Below are 17,439 nucleotides of genomic sequence, written 5' to 3'. Positions count from 1 at the left end.
TGCCCTTAGGCTTCTAAGATTTGAACTCTAAAAGATAGCAGATAGATTTACTTCTAGTAATTGCTCCAACCTTTGACATCACATTTTTAAGAACAAAAAGTTTACTTCTTAACAGATGCAAATAGATACATCTTTAAGGATTCCTCCTCCCACCTAGCATTACTTTATTTAGAAGGCGATATCTCCTTACATCTAGACTTCTTCAGGCTTGTTGAAAAATTGTGTTCTGCCTACGTGGTTTAAGCCAAAAGAATTCAAATCACAGAAAGCATCTCTCCCTCTGGTATTCTATTTCTAAAAGAAGAACTTTAGGAAATATGTTTAAGGAAATAGGGACAGAATATCTGCCCCCTTGAGTGTTTTTCATATATGTTGTCAAGAGGAGAAAAAGCACAATCCAGACTTTTATTTTTATTTGCATAAGTCTTAAAGTGGGCATTGGGTTCATCCGTCAGGGCAGAAGACTGAAAGAAAATGTACAGCTTGACCAAATTCTATGGGTAACTGTGCTGTGAGAAGTGGCATTACAAGTGACATTTGGGGAAGACAGCAAATTGTGGTGTTGTAGCAGTACAGCAAAGCATGCTGGGAAACGAGCTAAGGTAGCGGCCATACACAAGTCTGAAGTGATGGACATGAGGCAGGAGTTGATAATGCAGGTGAGCTGCGCACAGGTGAGCTGAAAGCGAGCTGCCGGCCAGCCCTGTGGAGCCTCCTTTTACTGAGACAAATATGTAAACCAGGCAGATACATTTTGGGCTGTGACCTTTACACATCTTCTGGTTCCGAGATCGTGGGGTGGTACAAAGTTATTTTGGCACCTGTTTCCACCGTGTCATTTTCCCCTTGCACAGTGTATGACGAAGGATACAAAAGGTCTCAGAGACAAAAGTTACAGACAGGGCACCACAGACTACTGAGACCGCAAAAGGTTAGACAGAGGGAACGATGTTCAGACAGCTGTGGCTTGTCTGTGGGGGGGGGGGAGTGTGCTCCCTCCTGACCCCACTCCCCACTCCGCGATCATCCCTACACAAGTCAGGTGTGAACAGAGAGCGATGACTCAAAGAGCAACATTATCCACACTGCCAAGACTAACCCCACCACCTTTGTATAGCTATGCTCATGTAACACATGGGTGTTGTTGTTTAGTCGTTTAGTCGTGTCCGACTCTTCATGACCCCATGGACCAGAGCACGCCAGGCACTCCTGTAGTAGTAATGCAAAAACACAAGCATAAATTCTCATAGGTTGAACGGGATGGGAAACCTATGACCTCTCAGATGCCTGCACCCCACAGTCAATGGTGAGGGATGATGGGAATTGTAGTGCAACATTTGGAGGGCCAAAGGTTACCCATTCCTGAGCTAAGGAGTTGCCACATTGTTTGTGTATTCATTGGTGAATATGCAAGTGACAAGGCTGTGCTGTCAAGAGTCTTTCCCACAGCTGCTGCCTACAAACCAAACCCCGAAAGTGACAGGACAGAGAATCAGAGAATACACCACAGCGCAAATCTCAAAGCACCTCAGATTGCCAGATGGGAATTGTATGCTTATTAGTTTTCCCCAGTTGAAAGGTGCTAATGTGTTAGGAGCTATTTGGAGGCACCCTTAGGCTGAGGCTGCTAATCTACAAGCGAGTTAAGAGAGACTTAATGGATTTAAGCCAATTTGTTTTCATGAACTTTCATGGCAATATAGTTCTTTTAACTTGCCCCATTTTAGCTTGACTGCATTGTTGTTGGAGTTGTTGGGCCGTGATCCACAAACCATTTAAGACAACGTGCTCGCTTTTTATTGGAGTATTTTCAATTGACTTCAGATCACCTTCTCTCATGCAGCTAACAGTTATAATAATGTCAACAGGGAAAGTAATTTCAATATAAATAGTATTTGTTAGTTCAAGTGACACCCTAAATTGGTTTCTGAGGAGAGACCAAACAGTAAATTAAACTAAAAGAATAAAGTGGGATTAAGATTAGCCCCAAAGGTCAAAGTCACTGGAATGGATACCATTTCCTTGTTAGTCTATTATGTACATACAGCGTGTTTCCAGAGTCTTTTGATGGAAATGTGTAACCTAAAGTACGCATTAATAGCCATTATAACAATTGGAGGGAGCCACAAACACAATAGAAATATTCCCTAGGCAGAAAGAATAGGCATTTATTAACAATTAACACAAATATAAAATCACTATAACCCACAGCTACCATTATTGTATGACATTATACGGGCCAGTTACTTAACTGCTTGAATGTTGGTTAAGGCAGCAATAAAATGGATAATAAAATACTACTGCTATCTAAAATAGCTTTCCTGTCTAATTAAAGATAAAAAGTGGAAGAGATCCTAGGGCATAACCCATGAAGTGAAGAACTTTGATTTTCATTACTGTGCCGAATTGCATGTTACATGGGGTTTTCACATAACTTCCTTCCCAAGGTTTATTTTTTTTTATATATTATAATTATAAAAAGCTGCTGGAGACTGCCATCAGAATGAATGATGTGGGAAATTGTTAATCCTTTCTGCCAGCCATTTTCCCTCTCAAAATCCTCTCCAGCTAAATCCACCCTGTCACCTCTCTCCCACCACAGGACCTATTATTATACCCAAGGCAGAGAACTGTGGACCTCTAGATCAGCCTCCCACAAAACTGATACCCTCCAGATCTTTTGGACTAGGACTTCCAATATAAAGCACCACATAAGTGCCAAATAATTGAATAATGGGCTTATTCAGGCTGAAAACCTCCATCTCCTGCTGCCAAAGGTATTTGGGATAAAGGGCTTCTTCATACTGAGTCATCCATTCCTGTCTTGCTACCAAGGACACTCAAGGTGTCAAGCATTCTCCAGTCCCATTAGTTGGTTCTTTTAAATTGTGGATACTTAGGGTAAAGGTCTGGTTTTTTTAAAATGCAAAACATAAGCTGTAGGTCTTCTTCCACCAAAGAGGTGACTTCACTTCTAGACTCAATGATCTCATCGTTTTTAAATCTTTGAAAAGGGGTTGCTATTCAATTGTCTCATATGGTTTTACATGCCAAATTGCATGAGGATTTTTATTTTTTGCTAACTAGGGATGAGCTGACTTCCGCCTTACATGACACCCTGTCATTCCTGTGGTTCAACCTTTACAAAGAAAAACTGCATACCCACAGTCCCTTCACGGCGGATTGGCATATCCTAATGGTAGAATACCTGCAGCTTGCAAAGATGACAGGAAGCATAAGAGGCCAAACAAAACAAACAGTCTATAAGAACTGGAGAATTTTTAAAGAATACTTTAAAAATTATGGTATAAAAGGAAACTTCTTGGCAGAATTAGACTGAACCTTGCATTGTATAAATATAAGTTTGTAGGGAAGTTAACAGAAACTATATAAGAAATATGTATAAGATGTGGTATAAGATAATCAACAGATAAAGTACAGCAAGACTAATTGGAAGTCATTTTTAATTTCTTGTTTTATAAGTTTTACAATCGTTCACATCATTGGGAGTACAAAGGATGTTAGTTATAAGAATTGTGTTGTTTCATATATTGCTACTGTCTGTTTGTCAATTTATAGTTTGTTTATTTGATTGTATGTTTGTCTGTTGGTTTGTTTGCTTTCCTGGCATAAATGTATCTATTTTACAGCAATAAAGATATACACATTGACAATTATTTCAGTAAAATAATTTTGCAAAAACTTCACCTAAAACAACTTGTCTGCTAACCACTTAATCAATAGATTAATCAGTAGGCATGCTTATTCAGTTTTGGTGCCTTTTTGCTATTTTGCAGGACGTACGAGACAATTCATAACTTAATAAACAAAGGATGCAGTTCATTGTTATTCCATCATTAGTATGTTGCTGTTTATTGTTTGTTACATACCAGAATCAAAATAATACCTAAAAACCCTTGTGTGTGTTGTTTCATCCCTCCCAAATAAAATCACAATTAATTTATTTAAGAAACCTTATATTCCACTTTCTTTTAAAACCTAACTGAGCTGAAGCCAGTTTACAGAACACCTCATAATAACAGGAAGATGATCAAATTTCAAATAATTCAGCATAAAAATAACCACACTTCAAACAGCTTATCATGAAGCACAACCACCACAGGAAACAATATTAAAATAACAGTCAGAGAAGCATTTGACCAAATGCCTTTTATGAACAGCTGTTCTTTAACTAGATGCCTGAAAGGGTGTAGGACCTGCTGAATCTCAGCCAAGCATCGCACAGAGCCGCTCCCTCCAAAAAGCCCTTGCACCTAGTAGTTGCCCACTCGGCCTCACAGAGATAATCCAACAGAAGGAAAATGGAGCCCTCAGAAACTGAATAGAACATCCAGGGATGTTCTAAGGAAGGGTGGGGAACCTGTAGCACTCCGGATGTCACTGAACGATACCTTCCATCGTCTCTGCACTATTGGCTATGCTGGCTGGGGCTCATAGGAGTCAGGAGTAGATTAATATCTAGGAGGGCAGTTCTTCCACCATTGAATTATGAAGCTTTATAAAGTGTGTAAGTTCTAGTTTCCACAAACAAGACACAACAAGAGCTCCTTACACATGCTATTCATGAGTTAGAAAAAAAAGATCTTTAAGCTTTTGTCAAGGATCCTTTCTTTTTAGCTCTCAGACCCAGAGAGTGTAAGTTGCTACTTTATTCTTTTATAGGGGCAGGTGGGGCTTGTCAACCTGGGAAGGTAAACTCTGATCCTAAACATCTGCTGCCTTGTGTGATATCTTTGAGAGATGGAAAGGCTAAGGCGTAAACCCTACACAAATCTGGAGTGGAGTCCCTAAGTTGGTTGGATGGCGCCTTGCACACCTCCTTCGTGCAACCCCTACAGCCCAGCTGGTGCCAAACACAATGTTCTGGCCAGCCCAGGACCTCCATACTCACTGCCTGGGGTTGCACTCCAGGGAGGTTACTTTGGTGCTGCTAGTGCAGCAGTTGGACTTCACCCCTGAGGCATACTCCATTGTCTCTTGAGACGGATGGATGCCAATCACAGCATATATATATATGTTTCGTTCTAAGAGAATCCAACGAAAGCAGTTTTATTTTGTGTGCAAAGTAAGTTTTTTTAGCAGAATGACAGTGGTGTGGAAAAACAACTCTAAAAATTCTGCTTGGAAGCAAAATAAGGGAAAAGGAGCCTCAGGATTCTCTTCTCGGTTCACTTTTTTACCCAGAAAATCCCCCAGCACGGCAGTATAAATGCATCTCCCTGCCTAGAGTCCGGGGTCGTGACCCAGGCGGGATGGGAAAGGGAAATGAAGAGGACGCCAAATGGCGGCCGAAAGTGTCAACGAAACAAAAACAACGCCACGCTCAGCCAACCGCAGCAGACGCTTCCCGCGTGTCCTATTCCGAGCGCTCTGTCCAATAGCGCCGAGGCGCTTAAGGCGCCATTTTTGATTTTGGAACGCTCGGGACTTAACCCCAACACCTGCGGGAATGGGTTTTGCCCTCTTTTAAAATGGCGCCCGGCATCGGCTGAGGGTCACGTGCCCCCCCCCCCCGGCGCTTTCCCGGACGCACAAGGCGCGTCCATAGCAGAGGAGGAAGTCGTGACTGAGTGTAACACAAGCGGACGGCTGAATGAGCATGCGCAGACCGACCTAATAGGCGGGGGCATCCCTGGGTTAGAGTAGTGTAGCCACGCCCTCCGCCTTGCCGCCTGTGGCTTCCTTGACTGAACTTCCCGGAGCCGGGCAAAGTGGGCGGGGCCGTTGTCTTTCCCTGACGGAGCTGCCGAACAGCTGCCTCTCGCGCGCGACCACCTGGCGCACCATGCACGGCTCCCCCGCCATCCCCGAGGAGGTCAGCAGCCTCCTTGCAGGTAAAGATGCCCCGCGCGCCTGAGAAAGATTCAACGTGGGTTTGCGGTAGAAGTTTCTCTGGGACGAAGGGTAGAGTGAAGTGGAGTTACAGGGAGGAGGGTGAGGGAAGTCTCGGGGAGGGGGCGATGTGGCAGGAAGATGGGACTGGTGCTCTGTAAGCCGGATAGGGGAAAAGAAAAAACTTATTGGGAATAGAGTTTTCCAGCTAGGAGAGAGAAAAGAAAATGGGAGAACTGTAGGTAATAATATCATGCAGGAGTTTTGCTAGAAAAGCCTCCTGGGCGAGGGAGGAACAGGTTGGAAGCTGTTGGGCAAATTGTTAAATTATGCATATACAAATATACAGTGCTTTTTTCTTAAAAAAATGTTTAGAGCTACTCTCGTTTTGACTCAAGAAAACCACCACTTTATAGTTCAAATTGCGTAAAATAAAGGTAGTAAATGGACAAAAGTACAAAGATTCACAAAATGTTTAGGGGTATGCATACCCCTGTGTCCGCCCAGAAAAAAAGCACTGCAAAGCATAGTTAAGAGTGTTTCTTTGAGGAACGAAAGTGCTTCAATGTGTCCAGCCAGCTTCCTGACCCCCCCCCCCCATATCACAATCTGCTTTTCTGTGTGAATGCAGGGTGGTGGAGTGAACTAAATGGAGAAGTCCAAAATGTACAAGCTTCCTCTTTAACCAAATGAAAGAGGCCTATGAAGTCCTTATTTGCTTACATTTTCATGCATCTGACAAATGGGAGAACAGTTCTGTACTATCTATGCTGCATTTCCTGTGTCGCCCAATATACACTCTGAATGTCTCTTCCTTGTTGAAGTTTGCATCGCTTATCTTGACAAATGCATCTTGTGACTGGTAACCTACAACTTCCACAATGAAGTTCTTCTTTTACTCCCTTTCAAGAAACTTTGGAATAAACTCCCAATTTCTCCTGTCCCAAGCAGTGGCCTTTTTGTGTTTGTGATTTTTTTTTTTGCCTGGGATGAAGAACCTGTGTCCCCCTCCCCAATTCCTAATGATACAATTTTATACCCATTTACCTGAATGGACAGTCTGTTGAACTCAGTGAGACTTTCTGTTTAAATATGTATGGGGTTAAGAGTCAACTTGTTTAAATAACCTCTTCCAGAGTGAGCAGGAATACAAAGACAAATGGTCCTGTAGGCACCTTAATTAAAGTCTAATTAACTTATTGCAGCACAAGCTTATAAATGCAGGGTCTCCCATCAACAACCTACACAGCTTCTTCTTTGGCGATCACTCGTAGCCGAGTAAGATTGTCTTCCATGAACACTGTCTTAACAATGAGTCTGTAAGTGACTGTGGAGGCCAATTCAGGATCCACACGTCCTTCCACAGTGGGGACAAAGGTTTCCCGAGCGGGAGTTGATCATGGTGAGGGTTTGCTAAACGTGCCTTCCTCTTAGCACCTTTCTCCCTTTCGTCCTGAGTTCGAGCATAAATGTGTAGGATGTGTGTATGCATATATACATTCCTAAGACTAGAGCAGGCATCCCCAAACTCGACCCTCCAGATGTTTTGGGAATACAATTCCCATCATCCCTGACCACTGGTCCTGTTAGCTAGGGATGATGGGAGGTGTAGTACAAAACATCTGGAGGGCTGAGTTTGGGGGTGCCTGGACTAGAGAAAGGGAATTTATTTTACAAGGTGAAAATAAAACACCAAGGAATACATCTTTAATCTCAGCTGCTTAAAAATGAGACTGCAGTTACACATGGATGGGAGGTTGCCTGCTCTTGATGGAGTTACACTCCCTCTGAAGAAGTGGGTATGCAGCTTGGGGGTAATTTTGCATCCATTGCTGTCACCTCAGGCTCAGGTGGCCTCAGTGGTGCGGAGTGCCTTCATCAGCTTCCACTGGTGGCCCATTGTGCCCCTATCTGGACAGGGATAGCCTAACTTGTGTTGTCTATGCTCTGATAACCTCTCGTTTGGATTATTGCAGTATGTTATATGTGGGGCTACCTCTGAAGACAGTTCAAAAAAGTTCAGCTGGTGCAGAGTTCAGTGGCCTGGTTGCTCACTGGGCAAGACAGTTTAAGCATATAACACCAGTACTGGGCTGGCGGCCAGTTCATTTCTGGGGGCCTTTTCTGAGGTGGTTCCCTGTTTGTGGAATGCTCTCCACAGAGAGGCTTGTCAGACAATATATTTTCACAAACTCTGAAAAACCTGTTACATTCCAGGTGAGCCTTGACCAATTAAGATTCCATCCAGCTATTATTTTGTTGGTTGACCTGAATTAAAAAGAGAAAAACTCCTGAAAACTCTGTTTAACTCCTAAAAATATGCTTAGGTGGCAACTTTTTGGATTGCAGGGCAGTTGCCAAATGGATCTGGCCAGGAAGGCACTTCCTGCTGGTTTTAAAGACATAAGAAAACCAATGTATTTGGAGTTTTTTTCTGCTCATCTTCCACTAGGCAGAACATTATGCTCTGGGATATCTGTTTCTGACTTGCTGAGGCAGCCTCTATCAATATGAAAAAGATGGAAAGAGCAGTGCCCAGCATTGAGGTGATGGGCACCTCTCGTGGACTTTCTATGTACTGCTGCTGACTCTGGCCTTGTTTACATGACTAATTAACCCAAGATGTAATGACATATTAGTGGATTAGTTTCTTCTTGATAAATCAGAAGCTGAAACAAGTTAAGGGGTGCTGGTGATAAGTGGCTGCAAACAAGCCTCCAGTCTCTTTGTTCCAGGGCTAGTTTTTGTGGGGTTGTAGTATATTGTAACCCTTCTGGATGATAGGCCATTGGGCTGTTGGACCAGACTACAACTCCCACCATCCCTAGCTAGCAGGATCAGTGCTCAGGGATGATGGGAATTGTAGTCCAACAACAGCTGGAAACCCAAGCCTGGGAAACCCTGTTCACTGATCTTGCCGAACTCTGTTGTGTTGTGTCCAGTGAGTACAGTTGTATATATTCTTTGGCAAACCTATATGGTTAGATCAGAGGTGGCCAACTTCTATACTGTCATGTGCCAGTTTACTTTCAAGACAGTGGTCAAAAGTTTTTTTGGGGGAGGAAGAGTAAGTTTTACAAAATGAGAAGGTTGGCAAGGTTGCGGATCTTGAATATGGATGATCCGTCTGATCCTATAAAACTGATTTAGCGACCATAATTAAAAGAATGGTAACCACCCTCCTTATTTCTTATGCCCATGCTCTCTGTTAAGGCCATCTAGCCAAGGTAGAATATGATATTTTCTACATTTAGTTCTCGGACATAAAGATTGAATTCTTATAGTGCTTCATTTCCATTCTGAACATTAGTGAAATGAATGTTCATCACAGACGGATTCTGGATAACTGAATAAGACATAACCATTATGTGGATATCATTTAAGCTGATTACCTGTGCAATTACCATCTATTAAAACAGTATTGAAATGAGGCTAGATACATTGAAGTTAAGAGAGTGAGAGAGAGAAAAGAAAGGAGACCACTGACATTCTTGAAATAGCCTACAGTATCTGAAACATAGTTCAATTGTCTTTGCTATAAATTTGATGTAAGTGTCAGATCTGTAATAAAAATGGCAGGGGGTATTTTTTATATACTTGCTGCTCAATTAGCTTCTTTTTTAATTAACAGTGGGCCTGGTTATCGTGTCTTTCTGGCTCTTCTTCCAGTTACCTGTCAGGGAAGCTTAAATGGGTACATCTAAGAGTATGTAAACTTGGGTTTATGTTTTTGCATTTAAGAAAGTGGTGCTCAGTTTCCTCAAGACCATTCTAACCCCCCCCTCCATTCCAACTAGTCAGGTTTGGGGTTTAAATTTTGATTCCACTCCTGTCCCACTTGAGACCACTTTCCTCAATATGTGAGTGTGTATGTGTGTGTGTGGGGAGGGGGATAACACAAATAAATAAAACTACAGCTAATTTCACAAGCTGCTTTGCTCATTTTTCAACATATTCAGCCAAATTTCCTTTTACTGTGCTAAATGGTTGTCCTTCCTAAGGGGACTTGTTTGTATGCTGACCTCTCCACCCTCAGAGCAACCCCAGTTCCCCAATTCTCATAGTAAAATACTACAAAGCATTTAGATGTTGGAGGTTATTTAATCATTTCCTAAGGGGATTACAAAACAAAACAAAATGCAAAAATGTAGACTGCATAGTTTGTTCTGCATGTGAAGTTAAATGTTATTTCCATGTTTTTAATGATCAAAATCCAGTGAAACTTAAAATATAGGTTCATTTTTCAAATATTAAGTTTTCTGGTGTCATATCTTCTGTCCATAGAATTATACTGTCGATGCCTTTTAGATTATTGACTAATTTTAACGTGACACTTTTACCCACATGCTTTCAACATTGGGACCAGCTTTAACCCAGAGGAAGACATCATAAGTCTACGGTCACTTCTGAAAATGGGCTTTTGTTAATGAAAGTGCCAAATGATGTTTGATCTTGCTCAATCATATATGCATTAGAACAGTTTATTGTCTTCTAGCTTTTATTTCTCAAGTAATGGGGTGTATATATATTTTACACACTTTGACAGTTTATTAAAACTTGTTGGGTTCTTGTTCATTTAATGAAGGCAAGTGTCAAAACAGCATTTGCTGTGCTAAGCATAAGCACAGCAGTGAACAAATCTATCCAATTTAGAGTTTGAAATATCTTTCAATTATATTATGCCTGGGACTGATAAAGTAATTCCATTAGATAGTTTGGATATTATTGCCTTATGAAAAAAGCCATAATAGAGGTATTTATCTTCTGAGAATTATCATTTCTTCTTTTGACTCATCTCTCTCTCCTTTTATTCTTTCATGATTTAGATGTCGACACATTTATATTGGATACCCTAAAAGGAGAGAATTTATCCAAAAGAGCAAAGGAAAAGAGGGATGCTCTGATTAAGAAGATAAAAGACATCAAGTCCAAGTAAGGAATTATGCATGTATGCTGTGCATTTAGTGCAGAAAGTGAATTATCCCTGCATCAAACCTATCGTTATTATTTCTTCACGTTTTAACAGTGGAAAAACTGAGGCTGAAAGAGGGTACCCAATGGCAGTGTTTAGTTAGAACTGTAAGCCAGAATTTCTGGATCATCGTGGTTTGTTGTGAATGAGTGGAATACTAGTGCATGCTGCTGAGTAATTCCCTCTTCACTCTCCATCTTCATTCCTCTGGCTCATGGTTTGTTGCTCTCTATCAAGCCATGGTTGCTAGCCAGCTATAAACCATGGTTTGTTGTTGGCTTATGGATAGTGACTTGTTAGAGAGCAGCAAGCCAAGGCTTCCTGGTTGCCCCCTCCCACTTGTGCCAGGAGCTAAGTGGAAGCAATCAAGTACAGTTCAGTATCATATTGCTCTCTTCCAATTCTTATTATTACTTCCTATATTTGTGAGTCGCTTTTCTCACAGAGTAACACAGTGCTGGATTTCTGTATAAGCTAAACAAGCTATAGCTTAGGAGTGCCCCCCCAAAAAAAAATGTAAAGGGAAAAAAACCCCTGGATGTACATTTCCAAAATATAAGATAAAAAACAAATAAAATAAAACCTACATACAGCAACAGTGTTTTGTGTTGTGTAGGCTCCTATGATGTAAGTAATGGGCCCCGCCTGCTAGCCTGCTCCCTAAAATATCCCTGGTTTGCTCATTTCTATATATAGGGTGCCTACATTCTGCAGGTGCAAATGGCTTTAGATACCTATTAGGTCCATAAAGTACCATATAGCATATATTCAGCACAAAAAACAGCGGCAATTTGTTGTTGACAAAGGACAGCTGGACACATAAAGGGCCCCATTACCTTCAGTAGCTTAGGGCCTCATCAGACCTAAATCTGGCCCTGAGAGTAACCCAAAGCTGTATACCTTAAAACCAGTTAAGAGCAACTGATAAAAACCTAAAAGTAGAATTACTGATCCTTCCCTGCTAAAATAAGTTGCAGTGCTATCCTTAAAATTAAGGTCGTAAAGCCCAGATTCATCCCTGAAAAAAGATAAAAATGGTGCCATGCCTGAAACACCCATTCTCACGTTGCCACCCACTGAAGCTCCTATAGTGGAGCACACAAAGAAGAGCCTCAGATGATGATCACATGGTCAGGGCTCATCACAATAAACCGTGATTAGCAGAAACTGGCTCACCATTATGTGTGAACATCGCCTATAAATTCCAGATCCTTGCCATTTAAATGGTTTTGATTATGCTGGTCCGGTTTGGGAAATGCCACGTGGCCAGGCTACTGCGATGTGGTTGTCTCTTGCTTGTTGTGAAAAGTTCGGCACAGAAGAGTCTTTTGTTCTGCAGCCAGGCCAGAAACACAGGCTGCTGCTTCTCAGTAGGTTAGTTAAAAAAAAAAAGGAAAGCTGCCTTCCACTAAGCAGAGTGATGGAGGAGGAGGACAACCTCCCCTCCAGCTGTGTTTCTGTACTGGTTGTGGAGGCTTTTCTTCCTTCGCAGCTAGCATGGAAACCAAGCAGACAGGCAGAGGACCGATGGTGAGATCCATTTCACTCCAACAGGCTTGTTCACTCACCTGTCTGGAATTCCTAGTTGCCTGTGGCTAGCAGGTGAGTTGCTAAAATACAAGTCTGTACTGGGAAAAGGAAAGAACTGCACTACCTTTTTATGGCTTTCCGTCCTGATGAGTAATAAGAGTGAAGCATTTCTGTCCCTCTTGGGTTCTTTTGAGGATTTTTTGGGGGGGTCTTTCCTTGCAGTTTTTTTGTCCATGTGGTTGGGTTGCTTGCATTTCTTTGGCATCTCAGAGCGTGGCATTTTGTTTGCATAAAAAAAAAAGACATGGGAAAATGTGAAAGGAATGTGCCTTGCCTTTCAATTTCTTAAACTAGAATGCAAATGCACATCTAAATAGCAGTGGCCTGTGTTTCCAGCATTGCAATCTGCCCCCCCCCCTCCAACAACTCTGAGGTTCAGTGTAGGAAGTCTGCAGTCTGGATGGAATAGCTTATTGTGGTCTTCTGCCAGTGCTTGTCAGCTTTGTGGACTTATAGAGACCAGCATGCTGCCGAATCGGTGCACCCAGTCTCTGAACTTAGAAATACCAGAGCTCTTGGTTGACCCCGACAGATTATTTACCTATTAAGAGAAATCATGGCATGCTACCCAACCTGTGAATAATTGTTTCATGGAAAATGATGAATTGCAGAAGAATGGAGTGAGATTGCTGTGGTTTCTGTGTAAACAGATCGGCATTTGAAATGAACTTGCTCTGTACAGAAAACTTTGACCTACTTTGTACTATTCCTGTGGGCTAGTTTACACGTAAACCTTGCTTACTGACTCCACGTAATTCTTTATGGCGGCCTGGAGAAATGGTTGTGTGAACTAGGCAATAGACAGATTCTTGCGAATCTGTGCAGTGATTCTTGTGAATATAATTTGTCAGTGTAAGTTGCTGTGAAAGATTTGTCTGTGCATATAATACTGTAGCAAAGAAAAGTCATCTTTTTGATGAGTTGCAGCCAGTGGAACATTTAGCACTGGTAAGCATGTCTTAATTGCTTAATTACAAGCCAGAGCCAACACTCCTCAAGGACTGAAGTGAGGACACAGAGATCATAGAATCATGGAATTGTAGGGTTGGAAGATACTCTGCCCAATGCAATTCAGGAATCTGCAGCTGTCCTATAAAGGGAATGAGCCTGCAACGCTGGTGTTATCAGCACTGTGCTCTAACTAACTGAACTATCCCCCATATTAAATCAGTCAGATTGTTATTGTTTATAGTCAATTGCTGTTATAAAACATATCACACACAAAAATGCACAAGCCCCCAAGACAATCAGATAGTAAGTTAAAACGTATCAGTTTTCAGAGTTGCAAGCTATTAGAGCTTAAGACTGTAAAGTTTCCCAAATCCTCCCCCGCCTCTCTTTCTCTCTCCTCCCCCCCCCCCCCCGTGTGTGTCTGTTCTGGCTAAAAAAAGTAGCCCATTGCTAGTGCATATAAAGCTCCACTGCAGGTAACAAACTTGTCTACACCAGCCAACAGTCATCTAATTTTGACCTCATCCCATGGAACTCTGAACCCTACCCCTGAAACAAATAGAGGAATTTATCCCTCAGCAAATTGTATGAAGGGCAATACTGGATTTAGTGTGCAGTGTTTTGATCTGTCCTGATCTCTGCTTTTTTTCTTAAAAAATGTTTAGTGGTACTCTCATTTTCCTACTCATATTGAAATACTGGCCCTCAATGAGACCAAACTTAGATTCACAAAATCTGCATCCCCCCAGAAAAAAAAAGCACTGCCTGATCCGCGTATGCAAATATTTGTTGGTCTGCTAAAGGATTTACTGGTCAGATATCCCGTGGTTTGAAATCTAAGATGATCAAATGCATCTTGAACAGGCAGTGCCCCATATGAGTACCAAACCACTGTGGACCTCCACAGGCTGCTTGTTGCAGTAACAACAGCCACAAGTTCTTGGTTCTTTGGGCATTAATTTTATTTTTTTATCTATATCAGCAATATAAACACCCTGGTTTATAAGCAGTGCATGTTGAGGCTTCACACGATCACAGAAGTTAGATCAGCTCTGAAGCTCCATTACTCATTACTCTTCCATCCAGATTGTTGCATGTTGTATTTCAGATGTTGCACTACAGATGTTACATTGATGTTGGACTACAGCTCACATAATCCCTGACCATTGGCTATGCTAGCTGAGGCTGATGGGAGTTGTAGTCTAGCAACATCTGGAGGGGCACCACATGGGCTTACTCCTCCTGGCCTTATTCTCCCCTCACATAAGTGGCGTAATGGCATTTTCTGTTTTTGTTTTCTTTTGCTCCTTCCTTGTATTTCATCAGTTTTACCGATACTTGCACCTTCACTCTTTTGTGTTCAAAATGTTCTTGCCAAGTTTAACTTAATTGATTTTCTTGTTCATTTGATTTACCTAATCTTTCTTATCTGTCAATAGGTATTTTGCAGAGCTGTACTTAAACACCTATCAGTTTTCCAGATTAATATATTGATCTTAAAGTTGGAGATTGCATGCATCCCAACCAGATACAGTTTCTGTTTGCTCCTGTAAACATGCAAATCGTGTAAAACGTGCAAACCTTTAATTTAATATCTTGAAGGGCATCTTAAAGCTAGTAAAATATTCTCTTGATAGTTTCACTTAGCGTTAAAATATTCAGTGTCTCTTGTTGGTTTTTCTTTCTGTTGAATTTGTTCTCATTTTTAAAATAAGTAGCCTTAAGACTTTTCAAATACTTACATCATCCTTTCTTTCCCACCCCCCACTTCCTCTTCTGCAGCTACCCACAAGACTTTCCTGAAAGAGGTAAGGATATGACTACTCATTTGCACGTGGCATAGAAATCTTGCTTACTGGTAGGCTTTTAAACCGATCTCTGGTTTTATTCAATGTACTGTTGTACAATTTAAAATCCCAAAATTCAAGGGTCCAGAGTTCACACTGTGTGTGCATGTTGACTTTTTCATGGATGAGGATGCTAGCTCCCCCTGCTGGAGGAAAAAGAGGACAGCTTGTGGGATTTTCCTTTTGTGAACTTTTTGTGTTGTTAAAAACAGGGAAAGACACACCACTACAAGAACAACCAAACTAATCATTACATTCCAAACTTTAAAAAAGGATTGTTTCCTTTAGAAATTAATTAATATTGCCTTTCTAAGGTGAACCCCCAGCTCTTTAAATGAACCCCAAGTTTTAAATGGACGTTTCAGCAGAAATTGAATATGTTCAAAATAGAAATTCTTTATTGTCTAGAAGTTTGTGATATAGCACAAACATATTAATGCAGATTTTGTTTCCCTGACTGGTGTTGGTGTTAAGCAAAAGAAATTGCTTCTTGCATTTGCCAGTATTGTACTTTTAGTTTTTAATATGTGGGAACAAGATCTGAAATGCTGAAATGGGAAACTCCAACGTGGTTTGCCTGTAATCGCCTAGTGCATGTATTGAAACAGACCTTTATGGTTTCATTAAAAGCAGGCTGCTACAGTGGCCTGTTCTGAATTTGAAATGGCCCTGTTTTCACGATGCTAATTCATGGGGTCATGACCTGCAGACTGTGAATGCTAGCATGAGGGTCGCAGCATGAGGTAAAAAAAAAAAAGTGTATGAAACTACAGTAGGTTCTCTGCTAACCTGCAATAACGTGGAGATCCTAGCCAGGACATAATAAGAGTTTATTTTATTTTTAGTTTATATTTGTATGCCAGCCATCAACAGGGGTATGTTCAGGGCAGCTTGCAAATAGAAATGTTTAGCATGGATTGGTGCCAGTGTTGTAAGTGGCACATATCTGAAACAGAAAATATGTTTTTTGTTTACAAGCGCACAAAACATCCACACAAAAGTTACTGCCAGTTCCCAGTGCAGGACTGCAACGATGGCAGAATTAGGAAACGGAAAGGATAAAAGCACCACATTAAAAACCCTAACTTTACTATGGGTGAAATACTATTTTGCCTGGTTCAAGCACAGCGCTTTTTAAAAGGAAAAAAAAAAAGAGTAAAATCAATATTGCATAACAAATACTAATGAGCAAATTATTTAAAATTGATCCTAGTCCATAGAAGCATAGATGCAAGTTCTGTATGAGAGTGGGGCTTTCGGTTCGTTTCCAAATAGCAACAACTGGCTCAGGACCGAAATACCACAAGGACCGCCTCTCTCCATATGAACCGATCAGGACCCTGTGATCATCATCTGAGACCCTTCTTCATGTGCTTCCTCTGCGAGAGGTCCAGAGGGCGGTGACGTGAGAACAGGCATTTTCTGTGGTGGCGTCCCATTTGTGGAATGCTCTCCCCAGGGAAACTCGCCTGGCGCCTGCATTACATATCTTTAGGCACCAGGCAACAGCATTCCTCTTCTTCCAAGGCCTTTGGCTAATTAAACCATCTATGGCCTTTTAAACTATGTGTGTGTCAGGGTTATTGCTTTTGTTTGTTACCATGGTTTGTATAAGGGACGCAGGTGGCGCTGTGGGTTAAACCACAGAGCCTAGGACTTGCTGATCAGAAGGTCGCGGTTCGAATCCCTGCGATGGGGTGAGCTCCCGTTGCTCGGTCCCTGCTCTTGCCAACCTAGCAGTTCGAAAGCATGTCAAAGTGCAAGTAGATAAATAGGTACCACTCTGGTGGGAAGGTATACGGCGTTTCCGTGCGCTGCTCTGGTTCCCCAGAAGTGGCTTAGTCATGCTGGCCACATGATCCGGAAGCTGTATGCTGGCTCCCTCGGCTAATAAAGCGAGATGAGCGCCGCAACCCCAGAGTCGGTCACGACTGGACCTAATGGTCAGGGGTCCCATTACCTTATGGTTTGTATTTTTGTGCAGTTGTACTTTGGACCACGAATGCCTTGGTACTTGGATGTTTTGGCTTCCAAACGCCGCAAACCTGGAAGTGAGTGTTCCGGTTGGCAAACGTTCTTTGGAACCCGAAGATCCGACAGGGCTTCCGATTGGCTGCAGGAACTTCCTGCAGCCAATCAGAAGCTGCGCTTTGGCTTCTGAGCGTTTTGGAAGTCAAACGCACTTCCGGAACGGATTCCATCCGACTTCGAAGGTACGACTGTATT

General features: G+C 41.9%; 1 protein-coding gene across 3 annotated transcripts in view; it reads left to right on the top strand.

Moving 5' to 3' along the window:
- Positions 1–5,648: 5,648 nt before the first annotated feature.
- Positions 5,649–17,439, top strand: part of SKAP2 (src kinase associated phosphoprotein 2) — a 182,291-nt gene continuing 170,500 nt past the window's right edge. For 2 of the 3 annotated variants that reach the window (XR_008332932.1, XM_053410013.1), the window contains exons 1-3: positions 5,649–5,855; positions 10,680–10,785; positions 15,149–15,174. Coding sequence is in view for 2 of the 3 variants with exons in the window: in XM_053410013.1 (XP_053265988.1) it covers positions 5,807–5,855; positions 10,680–10,785; positions 15,149–15,174 (181 nt within the window). In the remaining variant the exon portion in view is untranslated. The remainder of the gene's footprint in view (positions 5,856–10,679; positions 10,786–15,148; positions 15,175–17,439) is intronic. The other variant, XM_053410015.1, reaches the window with a different exon arrangement.

The sequence above is a fragment of the Podarcis raffonei genome, chromosome 12, assembly GCF_027172205.1.
Source record: "Podarcis raffonei isolate rPodRaf1 chromosome 12, rPodRaf1.pri, whole genome shotgun sequence".
Classification (NCBI taxonomy): Eukaryota; Metazoa; Chordata; class Lepidosauria; order Squamata; family Lacertidae; genus Podarcis; species Podarcis raffonei.
This window is presented reverse-complemented; position numbering and strand designations above follow the sequence as displayed.